The sequence below is a fragment of the Pseudonaja textilis genome, chromosome 2 (assembly GCF_049901715.1).
Source record: "Pseudonaja textilis isolate UNSWEBS1 chromosome 2, rPseTex1.2, whole genome shotgun sequence".
Lineage (NCBI taxonomy): Eukaryota > Metazoa > Chordata > Lepidosauria > Squamata > Elapidae > Pseudonaja > Pseudonaja textilis.
Genome location: NC_141991.1, coordinates 244,072,652 through 244,096,429, shown reverse-complemented (window position 1 = coordinate 244,096,429; position 23,778 = coordinate 244,072,652). Strand labels below are relative to the sequence as shown.

General features: G+C 39.6%; 1 protein-coding gene across 1 annotated transcript in view; it reads left to right on the top strand.

The window, feature by feature from the left end:
• The window catches only part of DCC (DCC netrin 1 receptor), a 1,175,771-nt gene that overhangs the window by 1,118,084 nt on the left and 33,909 nt on the right, over positions 1 to 23,778 (top strand). The window contains exons 24-27 of the mRNA XM_087927493.1: positions 9,200 to 9,426; positions 13,782 to 13,898; positions 21,561 to 21,720; positions 21,904 to 21,905. Coding sequence (XP_087783619.1) covers positions 9,200 to 9,426; positions 13,782 to 13,898; positions 21,561 to 21,720; positions 21,904 to 21,905 — 506 coding nt within the window. The remainder of the gene's footprint in view (positions 1 to 9,199; positions 9,427 to 13,781; positions 13,899 to 21,560; positions 21,721 to 21,903; positions 21,906 to 23,778) is intronic.

The window sequence follows — 23,778 nt, the reverse complement described above, 5'->3', positions numbered from 1 at the left end:
GTAAGGATATTTAACTGATTGCCTTCCAAAATTGTGGGTGTTCCATCACTGAAGGTTTTTAAGAAGAGACTGGAAAGTCACTTATCTGAAATGATACAGGTTTTCCTACTTGGGCAGGGAGTTGGACTAGAAGACCTCCAAGGTCCCGTCCAGTTTCTACTGTATTGTATTGTATTGTATTCTAATTTCAAAGTACCTGGGATGATCTCATTGCAGCCACATCAGAAGCAGTTACATGAGTAGCTTCCATAGATATCAAACTATAGAATCTATCTTATTGCAATTCTATGATGCCATATTATGGCGATTTTATCACAGTTTTATTCTCACTCAAGATCGCATCTATTGTATTTTCCACACACTTTACATACATGCGTTTGCTGATTCTTTATTTAAACTCCTATTTGTGTTTGTATGTGCTGTATAATCAGGTGTTTTAGTTTGGTATATCAGAGATCGCATGGTTTCTATAGATGCTAAATAAAAATAAAGTACCCTGCAGTTTTCCTTGCCTTAAGGAAAGAAGATGGTTTATTTTTCTATTATTTGTGTTAAACAATCTATTGTAGAAATAATGTTCCCCTAATCAAAATAAAAAAAAAAAGGGAGGCGGATACGGGGTATGGCAAGCTGTTTATCCATTTCCAACAGCTAAGGTGATTTTTCATTCATTCTGAAAACTTCTTTCCTAAATTCTTTATTTGCTATGAGCATATGGATGTGTGTATATGTGTGTGATAAACAATGTGCTTTTTTAAAATTAAGGAGTAACAAATACACATTGATTAGAGAGATTCTGGAGATCATCTAATCCAGGGGTGTCAAACTGGATTTCTTTGAGAGCCAGATCAGCATTGTAGTTCTCCGTGAAGCATCTGGGAGGAGAGGGGAGATGGGACCGACGCTTCCTGCAGTACCCTGGGTGCAGCCAAAACGGGGTGTTGGGGCCCCACACGGGCCATTTTTGGCCTGAAAAGCCTACTGCAGCACTTTGCCAGTCAAAATGGGACATGGGGAGGTACATGAGCCCCCCCTTGCCCCGTTTTGGCCACTCATACAAAAAGGTCCCTCGCAAGGTCCTTCCCATGTAAAAAAATATCTATAGATCCCTCACCATCCCAGACATAAACTGTTTCAACTCCTACTCTATAGAGTACTGCACACTGGAACAACTAGACACAATGACAGTTTTTCCCCAAATGCCATCACTCTGCTAAACAAATAATTCCCTCAACACTGTCCAACTATTTACAAAGTCTACACTACTATTACTACTAATCTTCTCATCACTCCTTATCACCCATCCCCTCCCATTTGTGACTGTATGACTGTAAGTTTGTCGCTTGTATCCTTACTATTTGTATTGACTGTTTCCTAGTATGATTTAATTGCTTATTGTACCCTAGGACTATCATTAAGTGTTGTACCTTATGAATATTGGCTCTTGATGAATGTATCTTTTCTTTTATGTACACTGAGAGCATTTGCACCAAGACAAATTCCTTGTGTGTCCAATCACACTTGGCCAATAAAAAATTCTATTCTATTCTATTCTATTCTATTCTATTCTATTCTATTCTATTCTATTCTATTCTATTCTATTCTATTCTATTCTATTCCATTCCATTCCATTCCATTTCATTCCATGCAAAAATCCCTGATAGATGGCCATCTGACCTGTTTTAAAATATCTCCGATACCATCTGTGCCGACAGGCTGTTGGCTGCTTTTGTCAGAATAAAGGAAGCAGTGTCACAGTGTTGTACCACAAACCCCATCCCTTTGTTGCATGTGTGCAAAATCATGACACACGTAGAAGCAGGGTGAGTCGCACACCAGAATGCCAAAACATTACAAAGCTCCTTGCATTACACCTATCCTGCCTGTCACACCTATTTCTGATGATTCTGATGAATAGAGTTATTATATCTCTCTGAAATTTTCTCTTCTTCTCTTCTCTGGAGTAAACATATTCAACCTCTCTGAGAATTCTTATCACAGGTAGTCCTGGATTTACAACCAGTTGGAAGTTAAGACGGGCTTCTCCAGGGCTACTTACAACCTAGTTTTGAAGTTCCCGCAGTGGCCCATTCTAGTCACAGGACTGCATTTTGGGTGTACATCAACTGGTCTACATTGATGTCTGTTTGCAGCATCCCATGGTCATATGGCCACAATTGATGACATTTTTTTTTTTGCCAGGAGCCAACATTTACTTCCAGTTTCTGGCATTTAATAAAATTCCCATTGAGGACAATTCAGTCACTGAATGACCATGACCACCATAGAAAAGAGTATAAAATTAGGTGTGGCCATGTGGTGACCTGCTTAATGACCAACATGACTTATGTGATTCCCAGCTCAATTACAGTCGTAAGTTGAAGAGTACCACTATAATCTTGGTCATCATCCTCCAGTGTTACTCCTACTAAAAAGTGTCCTGCTGTTGTGGTTCACCGGCAGCTGGTGCAGACGGCAGCGGGATCTAACAGTGGGGAAGAATGGGAACCAGGCAGGAAGTCAGGGGAGGATTTGGACGATGGTCCTGTGTCCAATGCAGAGATGGGGCCAGGACCATCTGGAAGTGGAGTGCTGCCTTTGGAGCCTTTGGAGTCTGGCAGCAGCGAGGCAGAGGAACAAAGGGAGCCTGTTCCCAGTGCACATATGCACAGAGCTGCTAGAAGGCAAGAGCAGTTGAAGCAGAAGGGGCGACTCAGGAGTAAGGCTGGTGCCCCTCCCATAAGGGATAAAAGTCAGACCTCAATGAGGAATGCTTTGCAGGAAGCAAAGCCGTTCAATTACATTCTGAGTCCTTCTTGAAGCTTTGCATACTCTGGTCATTTTTTTCTGATACTTATGGGGGTGTTCAGTTATATTTAATTGGACTTCTGTTTTTTGGCAGCATTCTACAGCACTGAAAGGCGTGCTCTTATCTGGGGAAACTGTTTATAAATAGTTCTGGCTGAGAATGAAAGTAATTCCCAGCGTTGCATTAAAATCGGTTTTGTTTTTACAATAAGTTTGTGTTTCATTAAGTTTGACAAAACCTGGGTCAGAACACCTGCAGGCAGAATAGATTTTTCCCAGCCTTCATTTGGTCCTAAAAAAAAAATATTACACAGTTCGTTAATTAATAGGATCAGTGTTTCTATAAACCAGGAGGAATGGTTTGCAAATTGTGCTCCAGACGAACCAAAGGCAAGCTTTTTTCACCCAATAGTATATGCATTTCCCCAAGAAGTGATATCAGTTCAGTGTGGCTTATAATTAGGCATTACAAATCAAGACCGTATACTATGACATGCACCATCTGTGCTAAAATATGTTTCTCCCAAAATAATCTACATTGTGCTAGAATTCCCTGTCAGAAATTCTGGAAATCCTTTCATTAGTGAATCTACACTGATATGGTTTCCTTGAAAACTAGACAACAGTCATCTTCTCTTGAACAAGGTTTTTGTTCCTGCAGTTTTGATTCGTCTTGATAAAAGTACGCAAACAGCATTTTGCTATCAAATCTAGGATGTTAATACTACTCACAATAATAATGAGTATATATGATGCCTTGACAGAGGACTATTTTATTTGGCAATATTTATTTGTGTGATGATTTTTGCTGTTTTAAACTTGTTTACATGTGGTAGAATAATAAGCTGTTCAAAGTGACATAGAAGCTTAGTAAAATGAAGGAACACGCTGTATATGCATTTATTATAATGCAAATTTTCACGTCTCATGAAAACACATGTATACTTTGTCAGCTTTCTCTTTTTTTTGGCACAAAAAGCAAAGGTGAGATATTTCTTGGGGGGGGGAATAGAAAATGTGCAAACATTCCTGTCATATAAGAAGAGAACATATTGTAATAAATATTCATAAAACGCTAACATGTAATGAATACATTCTGATGCCAAATAATACCAAGGTTAAAATGCATCTTAATGCATGTCTAAGATAAATATAGCGGTGTGGAAAATATATAAAAAGTAGCTATTTCTGTTAATTAAAAATCTATATTACCAATGGAGGTTGGTGATATCAGGAAATAGACATTTTTTTTACTAAGGAACTTCATGTATTCCCTCCTTTTCTGGAGGGAATTTTATAACAGTTTTGCACCACCTAGTTAACAAATCACCTCTGCTGAGCAACAAGCTGGCATCTCTTCAATATGTTATTGACATTTCCTCTGGTTGGACTTTGTCAGTTTATCTTCCCAACATATGCTTTCAGCATGAAGTTTTGTGTCTAGCTGCAAGGGGCTGGCAAGTAGCTTCAGCTGGAGCTAATTCTGTTGCCACTTTATGGTGCGCAATAAAGCAGTCAGCAGGAGAGAATATGAGAAGGAGCTTAGAATAGAATAACAGAGTTGGAAGGGATCTTGGAGGTCTTCTAGTCTAACCCCCTGCTTAGGCAAGAAGCCTACATCACTTCTGACAAATAGTTATCCAATCTTTTCTTAAAAACTTCCAGTCTTGGAGCATTTACAACTTTTTTAATGGTTCTGTCAGGAAATTTCTCCTTAGTTCTAAGTTGCTTCTCTCCTTGATTAGTTTCCATCCATAGCTTCTTGTCCTGCCCTCAGGTGCTTTGGAGAATAGCTTGACTCCCACTTCTTTGTGGCAGCCCCTTAGATATTGGAACACTGCTATCATGTCTCCCCTAGTCCTTCTTTTCATAAGACGAGACATATCCAGTTCCAGCAACCATTCTTTATGTTTTCTCTCTGAAAGCAGACCAATCATCCCTCAGGACTGAAGATCTGTGGATAAGGTCCCCTGCCCCTAAAAAGAGGCACCAGGATTCGTAGAGCCTGGATGCTAAATTGGTTTTTAAATTCCCCCCATTTAAGCAATCTTGAAGATGTTGAAATTGATGGTCATCACTATATTTCTTGTTAAGATATTTCCTAATTTGAGTGGAGTATTTCCTTGAAATCTCTTCTTCAATGATTCCAGAAATAAATCCGTGTTTCCCCTGACCCCTCTCTTCTTTGATTTCTTGCATGCACTTTCTAGCTTTATAATCTTTGTAAATTATCTCTAACTTAACCACCTTTCTTAAATTCTTTAACATATATCAAACATTGCAAATCTTTCTCCCAGATGGTCTTCTCTGCATACTTCCACTTCCCTTTCTCATCCCCCCCTCCATTTTGTTTTATTCATTTTCCTTTTATTTATTTCCATTTATTTGTTCTTGTGAGATGCCCTGATTCCTGCGTCATGTTTCCAAAACTAACATACATATTTTATAAAGACATTGCTGTCAGGTATTGAAAGTATTTTCATAAAACATTCCTTCAGAGCCCAAAGATCCCTTTCTTACTTAGTGATACTAGCTGAAACATTTTTATTGGATATACTTCGTGCATTTCTTCATCCAGTGTATACCATTTTTTAAGGTTCTTGCTGTTCATCTCCAGGTGTCAATTTTTCTCCTTAGATACTTTGACAGACTACAGTATGTGTTCATTACCTACTTTTAATCTCTATCTGATAATGCTGCCTCTCATAATTACTCCTTCACTAAGGCTTCCTGCCTTCGTAGAGCTGGTGGTACAATTTGTCTCAAGACAGGGAGCCAGCAAATAGCAGTAGACTTTATGCAACCGCTTATGATCTTCATTGTATCATTTAGTCTTGCATCAATCTTGCTAGTGTAGCAGCTATTGAGCCAAACAGGGGCGCAGTGTTCAGCCATGGAGTAGACCAACCCTAAGTCTAACAATTTTGACATCAACACACAATGGAAAGCCAAATGGGCTGCTGAATGTCCAGATTCAGGCTGTTATGTAGATGACCCTACACAAAAGTTGCTAGGTTTTGACCTTCCTCTCCAGCATTGGTCAACTCTGAACAGAATCCAAACCCAACATGGTGTCTGCTCATTGTTTAAGTGGGGTCTTGTCTCTACCCCTCAGTGTGACTGTGGTGCTTCTCGACAAAATATCCATCACATTGTGTCTGAATGTCCATAAGAGCTTACACTGGCCCAATGTTTGATTTTTTTCAACAAAGACCACCCTGTCCTTGAATGAACTGGACATTAACGTTTGAACCACTATAGGTATTTGCCATATGCTAAATAATAATAATGCTATCTCTTGCCATAGTGGATTAGTTTAATCAGTGCATGCCACATTGGGATTGCTCCAACCTAGGTAGAACTTCTGGAAATAGTTTTGTCCTTATCTAGTCTATGGATGATCAGACATATTTTCTCTTTGCTTCTCGGGGATAGACTAGGGAAGTTCTTCAGGTCTTGTTAGCTTTCCTTCAGAAGCCAGCTTAAAAATTGGAAAATTGCTAATATTCTGGTTATGTTTCAATTCAGAGATATAGCCTATGCACTTTGTACTGTTGCTTGATAGATTGATTATGTATCATCAAGTATGTGTCAATTCCTAGTGACCACTTAGATATCTATGTGGTCTATGTGTATCTGTGTCCATTTTGTATATCCTGTTCTTTTTCAATCAATAAATTGTGCCCGACCCTTAGCAACCCCTATGGACCATAACACCCCAACTCCCCACTCCTACTCTGTCTTCCGGAGTATGCCCAGATTTATTTTCATTGTGTCAATGACCCTATCTAACCATCTCATCTGCTGCCATCCTATTCTCCTTTTGCCTTCACTCTTTCCCAACATTTGGGTCTTCTCCAAGGAGTCCTCTCTTCTCATTTGGTGGCCAAAGTATTTGAGCTTCAGCTTCAGCGCCTGTCTTTCCAAAGAACAGTCAGGGTTGATTCCCTTTAGGATTGGCTGATTTGATCTCCTTACAGTCCAAGGGACTCTCAGGAGATTTCTTCAGCACCACAATTTGAAAGCATCAATTCTTCAGCACGCGGCATTCCTTATGGTTCAACTATCACAGCCATAAATTACTACAACCATAAAATACTACAGTACTATTACTACTGTATAGCTTTGACTATATGGACTGTTGTTCTGTTATATCCAATCCCTGAAAAATAATCCTTCTAAGACTATGATTTCATAACACCTGGTAAAACTGACAGTTCCTTCTGTCTAGATGGTCCATCACATGAAGCACATGCTATCTTGGAACTAGTGGGTTTAAAACTCTGATTGGCTATGATAACAGGGGAATTTTCACCTGGAAGTGGGATACTACTATCATTTTCCTGCATCTAACTCATATATTTCTCTGACTCTCTCAACAACTTCAGGTCATCTGATTTGATCTCAGTGGAACAGCTTTATTTCCAAAAGTCAGGAACTCATTAGCTGAAAACATTCTGTCTAGGAAACGGAGGATCCTAGAAGTACCATTTGCTCTTAACCTCTTTCTTGGTGTCCATCAGATTTCCTGCTCCACCTGCCTTTTAACTAGATAGCTAGATAAATAGTTAGAGTGTACACATAGTGTATATCTGTGTGTTTATGCATATGGGGAAGCTGCATTTGAATTTTGGCAAATTGGTGTTTTGTAATTGATAATGGAAAATCCATTCCATCAGCCATCCTGAACCTCTGACATATTCTCAAAATTCCAAATGTGCCTACCAGCCTGAAAAAAGGTTGAAGATCATTGGCTTTATTTTGAAATATGCTAAATAATGCCTACATCCCTGGTGGTTTTATAACTGTTTGAATACTTATTGATTTGGAAAGCTAGTGTGTGTGTGTGTGTGTGTGTGTGTGTGTGTGTACATAGATAGATAGATAGATAGATAGATAGATAGATAGATAGATAGATAGATAGATAGATAGATGAGAGAGAGGGAGAGAGAGATAAGTAGATAGACGATATAGATGATAACCATCTATGATATAGATATAGATAAGGAGGAGGGTTGATAACTCTGGATAACCATCTGGTTTCATAGCTTAAAGACAATGTACGCAATATATCAAGTGCCTATCAATGTATACAGGCCTGGAATACAGGTAGTCCTCAACTTAGGATACAATACAAGCCAGTATTTATATTACTAAGCAAGGTGATTGTTAAGCGAATCGCACCCAATTTTACACTCTTTTTTCTCATGATCATTAAGCCAGTCGCAGCAGTTGTTAAGTGAATTGCATCGTCCAGCTTCCCCGTTGCCTTTGCTTGTTGGAAGCTGGCTGGGAAGATTACAAATGGCAATCACATGGTCCTGAAGCACTGCGATTGTCCTGGCAGACACCATGTTGCATATGGGATCCTGTTCAGAGTTGACCAATGCTGGCAAGGAAGGTCAAAACCTGACACCTTTTGCATAAGGTCATCTCCATAACTGCCTGTATCTGGGAATTCAGCAGTCCGTTTGACCTTCCATTGTGTGTTGATGTCAAAGATGTTAGACAGCTGTTGAGCAAGTGCCAGTGAGGGCTTCCTGGATTTAAGCCTGCCAGTTGATAGATGGTTGAGATCTATCAATTGGCAGCAGGGTGGCATTCAACCAGCAATATGACCAGTTCAGTGACTACGTTTTGCTGCACGCGCGCGTGTAAAAAAACCTTAAGATGAAAAGTGCTGCGCGCAGGTGCGCAGCATTTGAAAACTCCGCTTTTCCCTGCTTTTTCAACCTCCGCTGTGCCATGCAAAGCAGCTGAGTTTGAAAAAGCAGGAAATAAAGGACAGGAAGCAGGAAACACAGAACCGGTTCTGTGTCTGCTGCTCTTCAGAGCTACTAGTTCTTTAGAACCGGGCAGAAACGAGCATCCCACCCCTTATTAGCAGATTGATTAGATGTCTGATATCTTCCCTATATCAGACATCTAATAAGAAGAATGATTTACCACATGGAACCATTTTGATTAAATTTCTCCATGCGGCCTAAAAGATGCATAGATTCCTTTTATATGCAGGTGGTGATAGAACTATCTTGGTATGATACAGCTACATAAGGCATCTAAGAATCATTTGTACAAGTTTTTTTTTCCTCCCATCTTAATAGAGCAATAGGGGTTTATGAGAATAATCCACTTGATTAATTGCCCTTAGAGTAGAATTTGGGATCACAGCCATTTGGGGCACCATTATATAGGTGAGTGTTTCCCCGAGATAGGATAAAGCTTGATCAATTGTTCTTGATCAATTTAAGCTGAAATTTTACTCAGGCAAAGGAAATAAATCTAATCAATCCCTTACTGCATCCGTTGAGAACTATCAGAAATATAATAATTATTTAAGAAACTCAGGCATTTTGACATTTCTTTCCTACCTTCTTCCTCTCCTGAACAGAAAGCGTGCTACTCATAGTGCTGGCAAAAGAAAGGGCAGCCAGAAAGACCTGAGGCCTCCAGATCTTTGGATACATCATGAAGAGATGGAAATGAAGAACATTGAAAAGCCGTCAGGTTCTGATCCACCAGGAAGAGTCTCACCAATCAAGAGCTGTCAAGAAATCACTCCAGGCAGCCACAGCCAATCCGAAACGCAGATGGGCAGCAAGAGTGCCCCACAGTCTGGTAATATTGCTTCTTACAGTATTATTCTGTATGGAATATTGCTTCTGTACACTAGAAGTTCACACCCTTATACAATCCCTAATGAATCCCACTGAAAAATCATGTGAGAAGCAATTATGGAACTTCATCCATAAATGTGTATCAAGCGGAGATGCTGTAGGCATTGCATGAAAAACACAGCCTAAGCATCAATTCAGGTTCATTTGCTTGACATAGTGGTCAGATGAGAAAAAATACAGTCCGTGTGATGTTTTTGATGCCAAATATACCAGTGCCATATAAATTTGATGGCAAGTAATAATTTACTCATCTTGCTAGCAACACAAGGCAGAGGGAAAATTCTACAAGACATTAATTCCTAAGATTGTGTTGTTGACAATGGCCTATTCATATGTTTTGTATGGTATTTAATGTTTCTGTATTTTGTACGTTCGTGTGTGTCTCTAGATATGTTATAAATCAAGACTTGGTAGCTTTTTTTCAACCTAAGAACAAGTGAGGCCTCCTGCCAATCATGGTCAAAGCCATAGCCCAACTGGATGGAGTCACTGTTGATACTGCCACCACAGTGGTGGTATTCAAAATTTTTTACTACCGGTTCTGTGGGCATGGCTTGGTGGGCATGGTGTAGCTTAGTAGGTGTGGCATGGCTTGGTGGGCGTAGCTTGGTGGGTATGGCAAGGGAAGGATACTGTAAAATCCCCATTTCCACCCCACTCCAGGGGAAGGATACTGTAAAATCCCCATTCCCTCTGCACCCCACTAACCTGCTTTCCAGCTCTGTTCTCCTGTGCAGGGCAACAAAAGAAGACCCAGCCGATCATCTGGGATTTGGCAGGCAGCAAATAGATAGGGGTGGGGCCAGTCATAGATGGTATTTACCAGTTCTCCAAACTACTCAAAATTTCCTCTACCGGTTCTCCAGAACCTGTCAGAATTGGCTGAATGTGCCACCACCGTCTCCTCACCCAACCTCATTAGTAAACATCACTCAAGCATGCATATACTCCCTTATTTAAACACACTTATTGATACAAACTCTCGACTACTTTTATTATTTTTATTTATTTTTTATTCAGTTTCTATAGCTACCTATCTCAGCCAAGTGACTCTGAACAGCTGACAATTCTAAAACTATAAAACCATTAAAACAATTAAGAACAATAAAAATATCCAGAGTATGTTAACCAACTAGCATTAAAGCCAAGAAAGCAGGTCTTTAGCAAATTCTGGGTCCTGGGCCTGGTTTATCCTCTAGATTTTACTTGATCACTGCCACCTCAAGGCCTTAAGATACAAATTACTATAAAGTGCATAGCTGCCCAGCAGTTGTGGGATTCAATTTTTTTTACTACTGGTTCTGTGGGCATGGCTTGATGGGTGTGGCAGGGGAAGGATACTATAAAATCTCCAGTCAGAGATGGTATTTGCCGGTTCTCCGAACTACTCAAAATTTCCGCTACTGGTTCTCCAGAACTGGTCAGAATCTGCTGAATACCACCTCTGCTGCCCAGACTTTGAGTATTGCAGAAATGGGACATTCTACAAGAATCTAAGAGTAGTCCCGAGACTGATTCAGATCAAAGACCTTTCTAGACCAGTATTTGTCACACTGACCAAACAGATACTGTACACCAGAAGTTCAGAAGCATAGCAGGTGAATGATGGCCCTCTTCCTCTGTTCCTCCTAGCAACTTTGTGAATAAAATGTAGGTTTGGATGTGGCCTCATGGATCTCAAGGAGGGTACTTAACTGGTATCTTCTCATGACTTAAGATCTCAATCTTTGGATTCTGTTTGGATAAGTAATTTTTTCTTACCAAGGTTTACATTTGAATTGGATCTCAGATATTTCAAATAACACATTTTTCCCATAATCATTAATAAAAATTAAATCTGAAATCTACAGAGAAGGCAACATGTGTTAATGCAACTCAAAGGCTAAAGCAAAACTCTTGAATAGTAAACAATTACAAGCAAATTTTCTTCTGCAACTCTAACGCTCATAAAACCAGTAATTGCTATTTCACTTATAAACATGAATGTTTATATCCCGGTTTAATATAGATAATAATGTGTATAACAAATCAGTGTAATTCGAGATATTTATACTTCTTTGTATGTGGAACTAAAGCTTCTCATTTTTTGCTATCAATCTGCCAAATCTTCAGCCATAGACCTTGCAATCCTGGCATTAGAGTTTGATTTGAAATTATATTTTTAAAGAAATGTTTTATGCATGCAACCCTATTACAGTTTCGAAATATGGTACAGTTTCACCCTAAGATTCAACCTTATTCTTGAATGTTGTTATCAGGCTTATTTGTACAGCAAATGGTCTTGAGCAAGTGGAGATTGTGCCCTTTAAATGTTCCCTTGAGGGTATCTGCCCATTCAATTAGATTAGATTCAGAATAGAACTGAAAGGGACCTTGGAGGTCTGAAAGGGACCTTGGAGGTCTTCTAGTCCAACTCCTGCTCAGGCCTATACTATTTCAGACAAGTGGATGTCCAGTTTCTTCTTAAAAACCTCCAGTAATGAAGCATCCACAACTTCTGAAGGCAACTTCTGTTCTACCGGTTAATTGTCCTCTCTGTTAGGAAATTTCTCCTTAATTTCAGGCTGCTTCTCTCCTTGATTAGTTTTCACCCATTGTTTCTATCCTGTCCTCTGATGCTTTGGAAAATAAATTGATCCCCTTCCCTTTGTTGTAGCCTCTTGAATACCAGATGCTATCATATGCCCCACCCCCTCAGTCCTTCTTTTCTTTAGACTAGCTAAACCCAATCCTACAATTAAGATTAGGTAGAGTGGGTATGCTTCAGGTCCCTTGCACTAGGCCTTGTCTTGCTTTAGGTTTGAACCTTCTCAAGATAGAAGTCCTCAAGGCTGGGGTGAGCTGCAATTCTACTTGTTTCTCTCTTGAGTTATAGACGCTATAGAGCACTGCACACCAGAACAACTATACACAAGAACAATTTTTCCCGAACGCCATCACTCTGCTAAACAAATAATTCCCTCAACACTGTCAAACTATTTACTAAGTCTGCATTACTATTAATCTTGTCATCATTCCTATCACCCATCTCCTCCCACTTGTGACTGTATGGCTGTAAGTTTGTTGCTTGTATCCTTAGGATTTTTATTGACTGTTTCCCTAGTATGATTTGATTGCTTATTGTACCCTATGACTATCATTAAGTGTCGTACCTTATGATTCTCGACTCTTGATGAATGTATCTTTTCTTTTGTGTACACTGAGAGCATTTGCACCAAAGACAAATTCCTTGTGTGTCCAATCACACTTGGCCAATAAAGAATTCTAGTGTAATCCCGAGGTGAGTTGTCCTGTGGCAAGTTTCCTCGGCGAGTCTGCTGGAGCAAGTCAACAGTGGGAAGACCACCAAGGCAAGTCAGTCATGGCAAATTGTCCCTTTCTGCACCAATCTTCATCATAAATTGATGAAGGTCAGACACCAGGAGAATAAAGTTGAAACCTTGAGATTAAAGATATAGATATAGATATAGGTATAGATATGCCCTTTGATTTATTTTTCTTCCTTTTAAATTTGTATCTGTTTTTATTGTCTGCTTTTCATTGCTGTTGTTGGTGACTCAGAGTTGTGTGCTACAAAATGGGTGACTTTTTCTTTTCTTCCTAGAATTTTCCCACAAGTGCAGGGGTTCTTTTTTTCTTTTTTCAGATCATCAGAGTGTTGATCCATTGGTAGCAACAAGATTTGATGAAATGACTTGTCACCTGAGCCCGACATTGCAGGCTGAGAGAGTAACTGGATTTCATGGCTGAGGCAGGACTAGAAGTCCCAGAATCCTGGTTTCCAGCCTTGGGCAGAAAATATTTAGATAAATGAATAAATAAAATCACATGGAATGTCAAATGGTGACTGAACCAAATAATTAGCATATGAAAACATGATCATTCTTGCCAAGGAATTTTTTTCACAAACTATAAGGAAGTCTAGTCACAAAATGTATTTTTGAAAGATGATCAGCATCTCTGCAAAGTACTTTCCATTGGAGCTACAAGGAGACACGTCTAAGCTGTGACACAAATTTATAAGAGGAATTAGCATTCAAAGTCAATTCTGAGAAAATGAGAAGCAATTCATTTGATTCCAAAGTGGCCCTTAATATTTTCTATGTTACTATTAAGAAGGGATGTTGATTGAGTCCCCTACTTTTTAAATTGGAAGCTATGACAGAACCTGCCCATTTATCTTCCACTGACTGGGAAGCAAGGAGCCAAACAGCTTGTATTTGAATTTTATTTAGGCATTTGTGTAGCCGCTCGTCTTATGCTCATGCATTTAAGCTTTGCTTTGTTTTCTTTCAGTTCCTGACACAGAAGAAGTGGGAAGCAGCATATCCACATTGGAACGTTCACTTGCAGCTCGACGAGCGACACGTGCCAAGCTCATGATTCCTATGGACTCACAACCCAGCAATCCTTGTAAGCCTTATCCTCTACCCTAATATTCAAACAGCAATTCCATTGTGTTCTCCTGTTGTTAGATAACTCTCTTCATTCAGTTGGATAAATAGAGTGGTGCGGTGGCCTAGAGGCGGAGGAGGCTGTGAGTTTGATCCTAGGTAGAGGCAGGTATTTCTCTCTCTGGGCATGTTGAGAATATATCTGCTGAATATAACTCCACATTGGCAACAGGAAGGGCATCTGGCCAGTAAACACTCAACTCCATTCAGTTGCCCAGACTTCACCCCACCAAGAATTATGGAGTCGTTAAAAGAAGATGATGATTCAGTTGGATAAATAGACATGTTTACATGGAAGTCTTCTCCTACACGATTGTTTCTACCTGCTTGCATTTTGAATGGAGATTTTACCCCAACTCAAATTGGTCAGTGAAGTGGTGATGGATATTCAACTGTCTTAATTGCCCATAAGAAAAATGGCTCACACCCTCACCTAAGAGGGGATCATGCCTAGAGATCAGAAGTGGTATTCAGCAGGTTCTGACTAGTTCGGTAGACCGATAGAGGAAATGTTGAGTAGTTCAAAGAACCGGCAAATACCACCTCTGATTGGAGATTTTACAGTATCCTTCCCCTGCCATGCCCACCAAGCCATGCCCACAGAACCGGTAGTTAAAAAAAATGAATCCCGACACTGCTAGAGATGCTACAATGAGAATATCAGCCACTATGATTGATTAGAGTCAGTTTAGTGTAGTGGTTAAGTGGTTAAGGCCTAGAACTAGAAGACTGAGCTCTTGTCCCTCCTTAGCCATGAAAGTGGGCTGGGTGACTTTGGGCCAATCACCAGGAAATTGTAAGTTCTAGTTCCACCTTAGCCATAAAACCTGACTGGATGACTTTGAGCTAATCACCAGAAGACTGAGAGTTTTAGTCCCGCCTTAGAAGCCAACTGGGTGACTTTATGCCAGTCACTCTTTCTTAGCCTAATCTACCTCAGCTTTTGTGGGGGGAAATAGGAAGTTTTTGTGGGGGGAAATAGGAGGACAGAGTTTTATGATGTTTACTACTTTGAGTTACTTAATAAAGATGGGATACAAATCTAATCTAATAATAATAAATTATCTGCAGGCATTTTTCAAGGCTGCCAGATATTTTTGGCTATCTGAGATACAGAACGAAGTATCTCAGATAGCCAAAAAAAGGGAGTTGAGAAAATCCAAGCATATATGTTAAAGCCCATCTTCTAGAGCAGGGCTGCCAAACTCCTGGCTTGCCAAACCTATGCCCCAGTGAAGTCACGCTACGTCATGTGATGACACCGTGAGGACTCGAGTTTGACATCCCTGTTCTAGAGTAACAGAATAATAGAGTTGGAAGGGAGTTAGAGTGTTTTTAGTCCAACCCAAGCAGGAAACCCTATACCATTTCAGGCAAATGATTGTCCATTCTCTTGTTAAAAACCTCCAGTTTTGGAGCATCCACAACTTCTGGAAGTAAGCTGTTCCACTGACAGTCAGAAAATTTTTCCTTAGTTCTAGGTTGCTTCTCTCCTTGATTAGTTTCTATCCATTGCTTCTTGTCCTGCCTTCAGGTGCTTTGGCGAATAGGTTGACCCCCTCTTCTCTATAGCAGTCCCCTTACACATCAACAATAACTGGAATTTACAAGGATGGTGAATGCATCTTGGCTATTCACCACACAGCTACTAAAAAACAAAGAAAACACCTCCTGAATTACTTGGAAAAGCTGTTAGTGCTGGATAAAGCATAAAAGAGATTCAGTTTTCCCTTTTAATCATTATCCGTATTAAGGATCAATTGATTTAAGTCTCTTATCGAAACAGTGAAATAAGGCATTTAGGTTGGTAAGAACAGCTTCCACAGGTATTGATTATTTTAATAAAGTAACCAAAAGGCCTTCCACTAACCCACAAAGACAAAATTGTTTTAAAATTGGTTGAGACAATTGGTGATCTACTAGCTAACCATGCAATTACTTCTTATACACCATGGCTGAAACAATTTTTAGGTTGCTGGAAGTAAACTGTAAGCAGTTTTTTTTAAAAAAAAAAATCTGCTTGGGATTATTGATTGGTAGGATAAAAAAAACAACATCTTACAGAAATAGAGATATAAAAAAACTTATGGTACGAGCTACGCTAATCTTCTTAATCTGATCTCTCCTGAGATGATATTCCTAGTGGGTACCAGGATGGGGAAGTCTGGCTTGGCAAATCATAAGCAGCAGGGATGTAAATATATATTAAAGGAGGGAAAGGATACAGTGATCATATATCTGGGCAAACCCACAATGACAATAATTTAAAGTACATGTCAGCACCAGATCATTAATCAAAGTGTAATTACCCGGTATTCATATTGATATAATTGACCACCAAACAAGGATCAGAAAGATAATTTCTTCCAGGGGTTGATAGAATAAGGACAAAAATATAGATCAGGATTCCTTAAAGCTTGGGAAAAGAATGACATTTTCATCATATGTAGCTAGCAAGCAAAAAAACAAAACAAAACACTGCATATTAGTTATTTCAAAAACAAAATCCTTTGACTGATTGGTGGATGATTGATTGATTTTTCCAGTGTATATGCCACTCATTTCCAAATACCTTTAGGGAGACCTCAGAATGCCTCTGGGAAGCCCCCTACCCCCCAAATTGATAGCAGGCAATTCCTGTGTCCCATTCTGTTAACCAATAATAATTGTTTGCTGGCACACCGTCAGGGTAATAGTGAAAAGTCATAATAGTGAAGCACCCTAGAGAGACCATTGGCGTGTAGATTTCTCTATTTGATCTTTAAAGCCTTCACAATCCTAAGGCTCTTTTCGTATCTTGTAATGTGTCTTCTTTACAATTAATCATGTACTAGAAAACCCATGATCCATTGGATCATTCTTCTTTCTACATATAATATAGGGTTGGGTCATTTTCCATCCCCTCACAAACCTCAGAAGATGGCCAGTGAAGTCTTCTCCTTCTTCTCCTTCTCCTCCTCTTTCTCCTCTTCCTTCTCCTCCTTCTCCTCCTTCTCATCTTCCTTCTCCTCCTTCTCCTCCTTCTTTTCCTCCTCCTTCTCCTCCTCGTCCCCTCCTCTCCCTTCTCCTTCTCCTCCTTCTCCTCTTCCTTCTCTTTCTCCTCCTCCTTTTCCTCCTCCTTCTCCTCCTTCTTCTCCCCATAGAACTTCCTGTCACTTTGCCGAGAAAGGGAACAAAAGAAGCAGTAGACCATGAGGGACACTGCATCCCTATTCTCCATTCTGATATATCCCCAAGGACCCCCTCCCTCTAGGGAGGAAAAGGGAAACAAACTCCAACACCAAAACTGCAAGACAGCCATTTTTTTTCAAAGTTTCATTTTATTAGAGTTGTTATACTGGCACATCTGGGAAAACCCGAACCTGAGAATTCCAGGTTTTCCTCCAATAATTAACAAGCACAAAATCCATCCCCTGCACCCGTCACTCCATCACATGGCCCAATCATCATCCATTCCAACTTGAGACATCCCTTAAACCACTCCTCATCCAGGTTCAGGAATAACACGACCTTGACTGTAAAGAAGAATGCTATTATGTCTAACTGCAAACATTCTACCAAATCCACCCTCCCAATTTTCCAGGCACAGGAATGTGGCAGTTCTGGTGCTAATGATGGCTTCCAAAGCTGACATTGAAGCTGACAAGGTATCAAACAGACACAAGAATTTTGGTAGTATACAGATATGAGAAAGAAAGGCCTCCCTCCTCCATTTTTCTGCCCTGGATTTCCTGCCAGTTGCACCAACAAACTTTAATTTGCTGTGCAGCTCACAACATGAATTAAAAGTTAACAAGCTTGAAATCAATAGCTCTCAGTGGAAATTTTGAATTAAGTGAAAGAAGCAGAGGAAATGCAAGCCAGTAGCATACTTTTATAACATTGTGCAAAACAACTTTGAAAGTGATAGACACATTCAGCTCCCATCCAAACACCATCAAAAAGACTATTCAGACGTGAAACAAGTGGCGTATTCATGCAAAGGGTTCTGATTATCAAAAAGGAACAGCCTAGAAATCCAATCTGCTTCTCTAGTTTGTCATTGTTTTGTAACAGCAGAACTTGTAATTAGACAATGTGAATTTATTTCTTTGTTCACTTCTGCCACCACGAATCAGCTGAGCTACCACTGAGGCTGTCACAAAAGAAAACTTTGGCACTCCGTGGTTGCAAACTTTTTTATCGATTTGTCAAGAAGAAGGCCCAGAGCTAATCTGAAGACAGCTGTCAGTTATTGTAATGACATGATCGTATCCCTTTTCTGTGCATGTACAGGTATACACTCAGGTGCACAAATGTTTTATCAAAAAGAATTAATCACCTTGTTTGTTCCTCGAAATAAGTCTTTATGTACCATCATTTCAAAGGCCATGGTGTGAATATTTATTTGCACTCCTTGTGCTTCTGCTTTTCAAAAAAAAAGCCCAGAACTCTCTGGATAATTTGTACTTGAATTTAACAGCAGGAGAAAAATCTCAGCCTTCTTTCTCTTTTGGAAATGCAGATAGCAAAAAAGAGAAGAAGTAGATCCATTAGAATACATTCAGACTAGCAGTTCTTAGCAAAGAATGCCATCAAGTGTTGTAGTCTTCCCATCTAAGTGTATAAATGCTGCATTTTCACCAATCAGCTCAATACGTTATGAACCTAATGATTACAGCCACGTTAGCTGGAGGAAAGAATCTGACTTTTAAGTGTCATTAAATTAATTTCAGAGCATGAATAAAATGTGCTTAAAAATTTGACTCCCATCCATTTGAGCAAGATTGCCCTGATTTTAATATACATCAGATGTGAACAATTACTATTTGTTCAGTATTACAAAATGCCAGGATTTATTTTTGGACTAGTGGAGGTACAGATCTGGCCTCCGAATTAAGAACAAAATTCTACCTCCTCGAAGAAGATGGAAATAAATGTATAATCTTTCATGATTCTCCACTTTCATGATTCTCACATCCTTGAGTAGGTCTGAAATTATGAAGAAAAAAACTGGCCAGCATTGACTATGACTCATGATTAATAAAATTGGAGTTTTCTGTGTTGTAATATTAATAAAAATAATTACTCTAGCACAAGCAAAAAGTCTGTAGATATTCTCAGTCATCCAGGTCATGGTTGTCCTAAAGGTGCTTTTCAGGTGGCAACTGGACTTTCTTTTTACTTTTTCTTTTTGAAGACGTTTCATTTCTCATCCAAGAAGCTTCTTCAGCTCTGACAGGATAGTGGAAAATGGAAGGATTTATATTCCTTGCAGACAACTGGTCATTTGCATTCTTTCAGAGGGTCGTTGAAACACTTGGAGGTGTATCTGAGTCCTCAGAGTCACATGAGCAATGTTCCTGGTTCCTGTAGTCTGCAATTTTTCTCTGGAAATCCATTCCTCCTCCCACAGCATTCGAATGGTTTTCATCCCAATCCTGATTGCAGACTAAAGAAACCAGGAGCGCTACTCAGGTGATTTTTCTAATTATCAAATTAACTAGAAAAGAAACCAACCAAAGCACAAAGAGCTTCAAGGATGACTCGGAACTAATCGAACTACTTTGCTTCCTGCAAAGGTTTCCTCATCTTGGCCTGACTTTGATCCCTTATGGGAGGGGCAATCACTTCCCACCCTTACTCTTGAGTTGTCCCTTTTGTTTCAGCTGCTCTTGCCTTCTAGCAGTTCTATGCACACACAGACTGGGAACAGGCTCCCATGGGTCCTCTGCCTCGCTGCTGCCAGGCTCCAAAGGCTCTGAAGGCAGCACCCCACTCCCAGATGGTCCTGGCCCCATCTCTGCATCTCTTTTAAGTCAAGGACAAGTATCCCGCACCTGGCAAGATGTGGTTGGAGGGATGTCTCCTGTTGGGACAACCATGGGATGGACTGATTGGACCATGTGATGGGCTGATGGGTGCAGGGGATGGGAGTTTGATTTTCAATTACGAAGGGAAAACCTGGAACTCTCAGATTCATGTTTTCCCAGATGTGCCAATATGACAACTCTAATAAAATGGAACTTTGAGAATATGCCTGCCTCAAAGTTTATTGGTTTGGAGTGTGTTAGTTGGAATGCTGACACTGGCATTACCAAGGATTATGAAATGAATATGATTTTCATCTCTGGAACTCCATTCTGCAGAGGATACTGCGCTAAATTACAAATGTTCAAAGAACAACTTTCTCTCTTTCTAGTCCATCCTACCGAATGGGAAGTTTCTCTCCTCCAAGCGCCTTTCATCTCTGGAAGGCGTTACCTTGTAGCAGACTCACAATTTGAAGCTTAGCAGATAATAGTTTGTCTCTGAATACACATATGCGTGCTATCCTTCTTCTCTAATCGTTGTGCCTTTCTAGAGGAACTATGTCTGATATTTTTAACTATACTTTCATTCAAAGCTAAAACTGCCTAAAGAACTGCCTTTGTATTAAGGAAGTGGAACCGAATGGATGTACTATTCACAAAATGTAAACATTTATTTCTTCTTAACAATTTTAACAGCAACACAGTAATAACGATACTCGTAAAACACTTATAATAATACACAGTAAATGGGAGACAAACCATTAAACTGATTTGCCCTTGACTGCGGCAGCAGTAGCATTAGCGATAATAGTTTGCATAACTATATCACAGTGACCCTGAAATGATTATGGATATGAAAATAAACTTGTTTTTAACCATAATGCTACTTTCAGAGTGGAATAATTGAAATGCACTTCACCTCCCAGTCTCCTTCTCTTTTCTAGTGTCTGAGATGTAACTGAAGTATGTACTGCTCTAATTTTGACAGACCAACACAGAGAAACAAAGTAAAGCAATGAAACATGATACTTCCTTTTCTTTCTCTTTTTTTTTTAAAGAGAAAATTAATCTCATACTTTAAATTTATTCTCTTGCAATAGCCATTGATTTGATAGCACTTGGGTATCTTCCAATTACTAGTTGCCATTAAATCATGCTTTGCTCTTAATTTGGAGGCCATTTTCAACTACAAATAAGCACTAATTGATCAGTTTTTATAATAAATAGCAGCAACTTTATCTGTGACTTAATCCATCATGTGTCTCTTTCTTTTAAATGGTTGAGTTTAATTTGAGGGCATAGTTTAGATTTATTTTCTTCAAGACAGCAGGGGAGTGGGAGCTGGAATCTCTAAAATCATAATTATGTTTCTGTCAAATGGCATGTTGCGAGTCCTCACCCAATGCCAGCCTGACAAAAATAGCACCTTTTCCCCCCATAAAACCACAATATTTACCAGCTTCCCTGCATATCACTGATATTAGCCAATTTGATCTAGTGGTTAAGGCACCAGTATGGAAACCAAGAGACTATGAGTTCTAGTTCATCCTGAGGCATGAAAACCAGCTGGGTAGTTTGGGGCCTATCCCCAGGACTCTGGGAGTTCTAATTCTTCCTTAGGTATGAAGCAGAATTAGAATAGTCACTCTTTTTCAGGCCACTCATCTCACAAGGTTGCCATTTGAAGAAAATATAAGGAAGAAGGAGTATTAGGTATGTTCATTGCCGTCTGGAAAAATTCTGAAAAATTCTCCCAATTTCTGGGATAAACACCTGTGTTTCCATAATGATGTTCCGCCCAAGTGACTGGATTCCATTTTTCTCTACAGCTGTTGTCAGTGCCATCCCAGTGCCAACACTAGAAAGTGCCCAGTATCCAGGAATCCTGCCATCCCCTACTTGTGGATATCCACACCCTCAGTTTACTCTCCGTCCTGTACCATTCCCAACACTTACAGTTGAACGGACCTTTGGAACAGGAAGAAGTAAGTATAGAGTCTTTGCTTGATTCTAACTTCAGTATGGTGGAGAAATGTAAGACGCAGAAACCACTAAGCAATCTGTCTCAAAAACTGATTGAGAGGGAGATGGCTCCTTCCTTGAACCATAGCAACAGGTGGAAGAGGTGAAAGGAGCAGCTTTGCATTTGGAGGTAAGTGCTTAATTTTGGAGATGTGATAGCCAGCTGAGAAATTAATCATCCTTCCTTCTCTACACCTTTTATAATAACAATGCAAATGGGTTGTATGATGAATCCTACTGATTTCTTACCTTTTATCACACGAGAAACATTTTAAATATGGAAAGTCCTCATTCTTTTTTTAAAAAGAATTGTTGAACAAAACAATTAAAAACATTGAACATAATGAAGTCGATTTGACATAACTTTTGGTCAGTATTGCATAGATATATATATTTTCCTATATACAATTATTCAAATATATACATATACACATTTGTTCGCTCATATATTATATTTTCCAACATCATTGGTCCTATTTTCATCTCATACATTCATTTATCCTCTCAGCAACTCCTTTTCCAACTTTAGAACTTCCTTTCAGTGATAGAATCTGTCCCAAATTGCGTAATGTGCTGATTTGTCTTTATTTTTCATCTCTAAGGTTAGCTTGTCCATTTCAGTGCATATCAAGATTTTGTTTATTATTTCGTCTTCACTCAGTATGCCTGTCTCTTTCAAGTTCTGAGCAAATGCTATCCTTGCCGCAATAATAATATGTATAATCAAATGTAGCTCATCCTTATTGTGTTTTGTTGACATGATTTCTAATAGAAAGCATTCAGATACATAATCTAATTTTACACCCAACATTTCCTCCAACCACTTCCCCATCCTGAGCCAAAACTCCCGCACTTTTTTGCAGCTCCACCACACATGATAATACGTTCCCCGTTCCACTGAGCATTTCCAACAATTTGGGGACTTTCTTCATTCCATTACCAGCACCTCCCTTTACTAAGTAAATGCAGCTTCTACTAAACTTCTGCTAAACCCCTTGCAGCTCCAGGCTTCCCTGGTTTTCCAGCTATTGATGGTTAAATGCTTCAAATTGTGCAAGATATTTTATGTCAGGTTTTGCTTCAGTGGTTTCTAATGTTCTATCTTTTCCCCCTTAACGGGCATATTAGCATAATATGTGCCATACAATAATATGACTTAAAACCGAGAACCATGTTCACACTCCCTGGCTTGTCCTACAAACAATGGGGACAAATAAGGTAAGCAGGATATTGGTATAATATGGTTTGATACATTTAACATTTTGCCATGTTGCTGCATTGTTGTGCAGGTATAGGTGCTGCGACTGTTAGATCTGGGAGGATGGTTCAAGAATGGAGGCAAGACTCAGATAACAACAACAGCTCTTTATTAGTGACTTCAGATCTGAGCAAAGCATCCCAGCCGCAGCAGCCCCTTATATAGGGCTGGCTGCGGCTAGGCAGCCAATGAAGGCGATTTGAGTTTGCTGCTCTTGGCTGGGCCAATCGCGGCAGCCCATTTACTAGCCAATCGGATCAGTCTGCGGTGACCAATCACGATCTGCTATTCGTGGGCCAATCAGAGTTGCAGGCTTTCGAGCCTGCTAGTCTGGAACAGCGACTATGTCAATTATTTTCCACCTACCTGAGTGTTAGGAATTAAGAAAACCATTAAGTATCTATGAAAGTTAAAAGGGTGCCCTATTAAGCTTAGCTCTTGGCCAAGTAAAGAATGGCAGAGAAATAAGTCATACCAGTCAAAAAAAAAAAAAAAAACACCTTGTCTGTGGTAGCCGATGTGAATTTGACCACTTTTATTAGCTTTTATCCATTCCATATAGTGCCTTCTCAAGTAATGCATTTACAGATAATTGAGTTGCCTTTTGCATCTTCTGCTCTGTTCCTGCCCTGCCTTCATATTGCCTAATATAAAAGCTGGATCTGGCAAGAGACATTATCTTCACCTTTTTGGATAAACTTACTGAGTGTCAAAATTTCATATCTAAAAATTCTATTCAGTTATCTTTGAAAATCCTCATTTCTCTG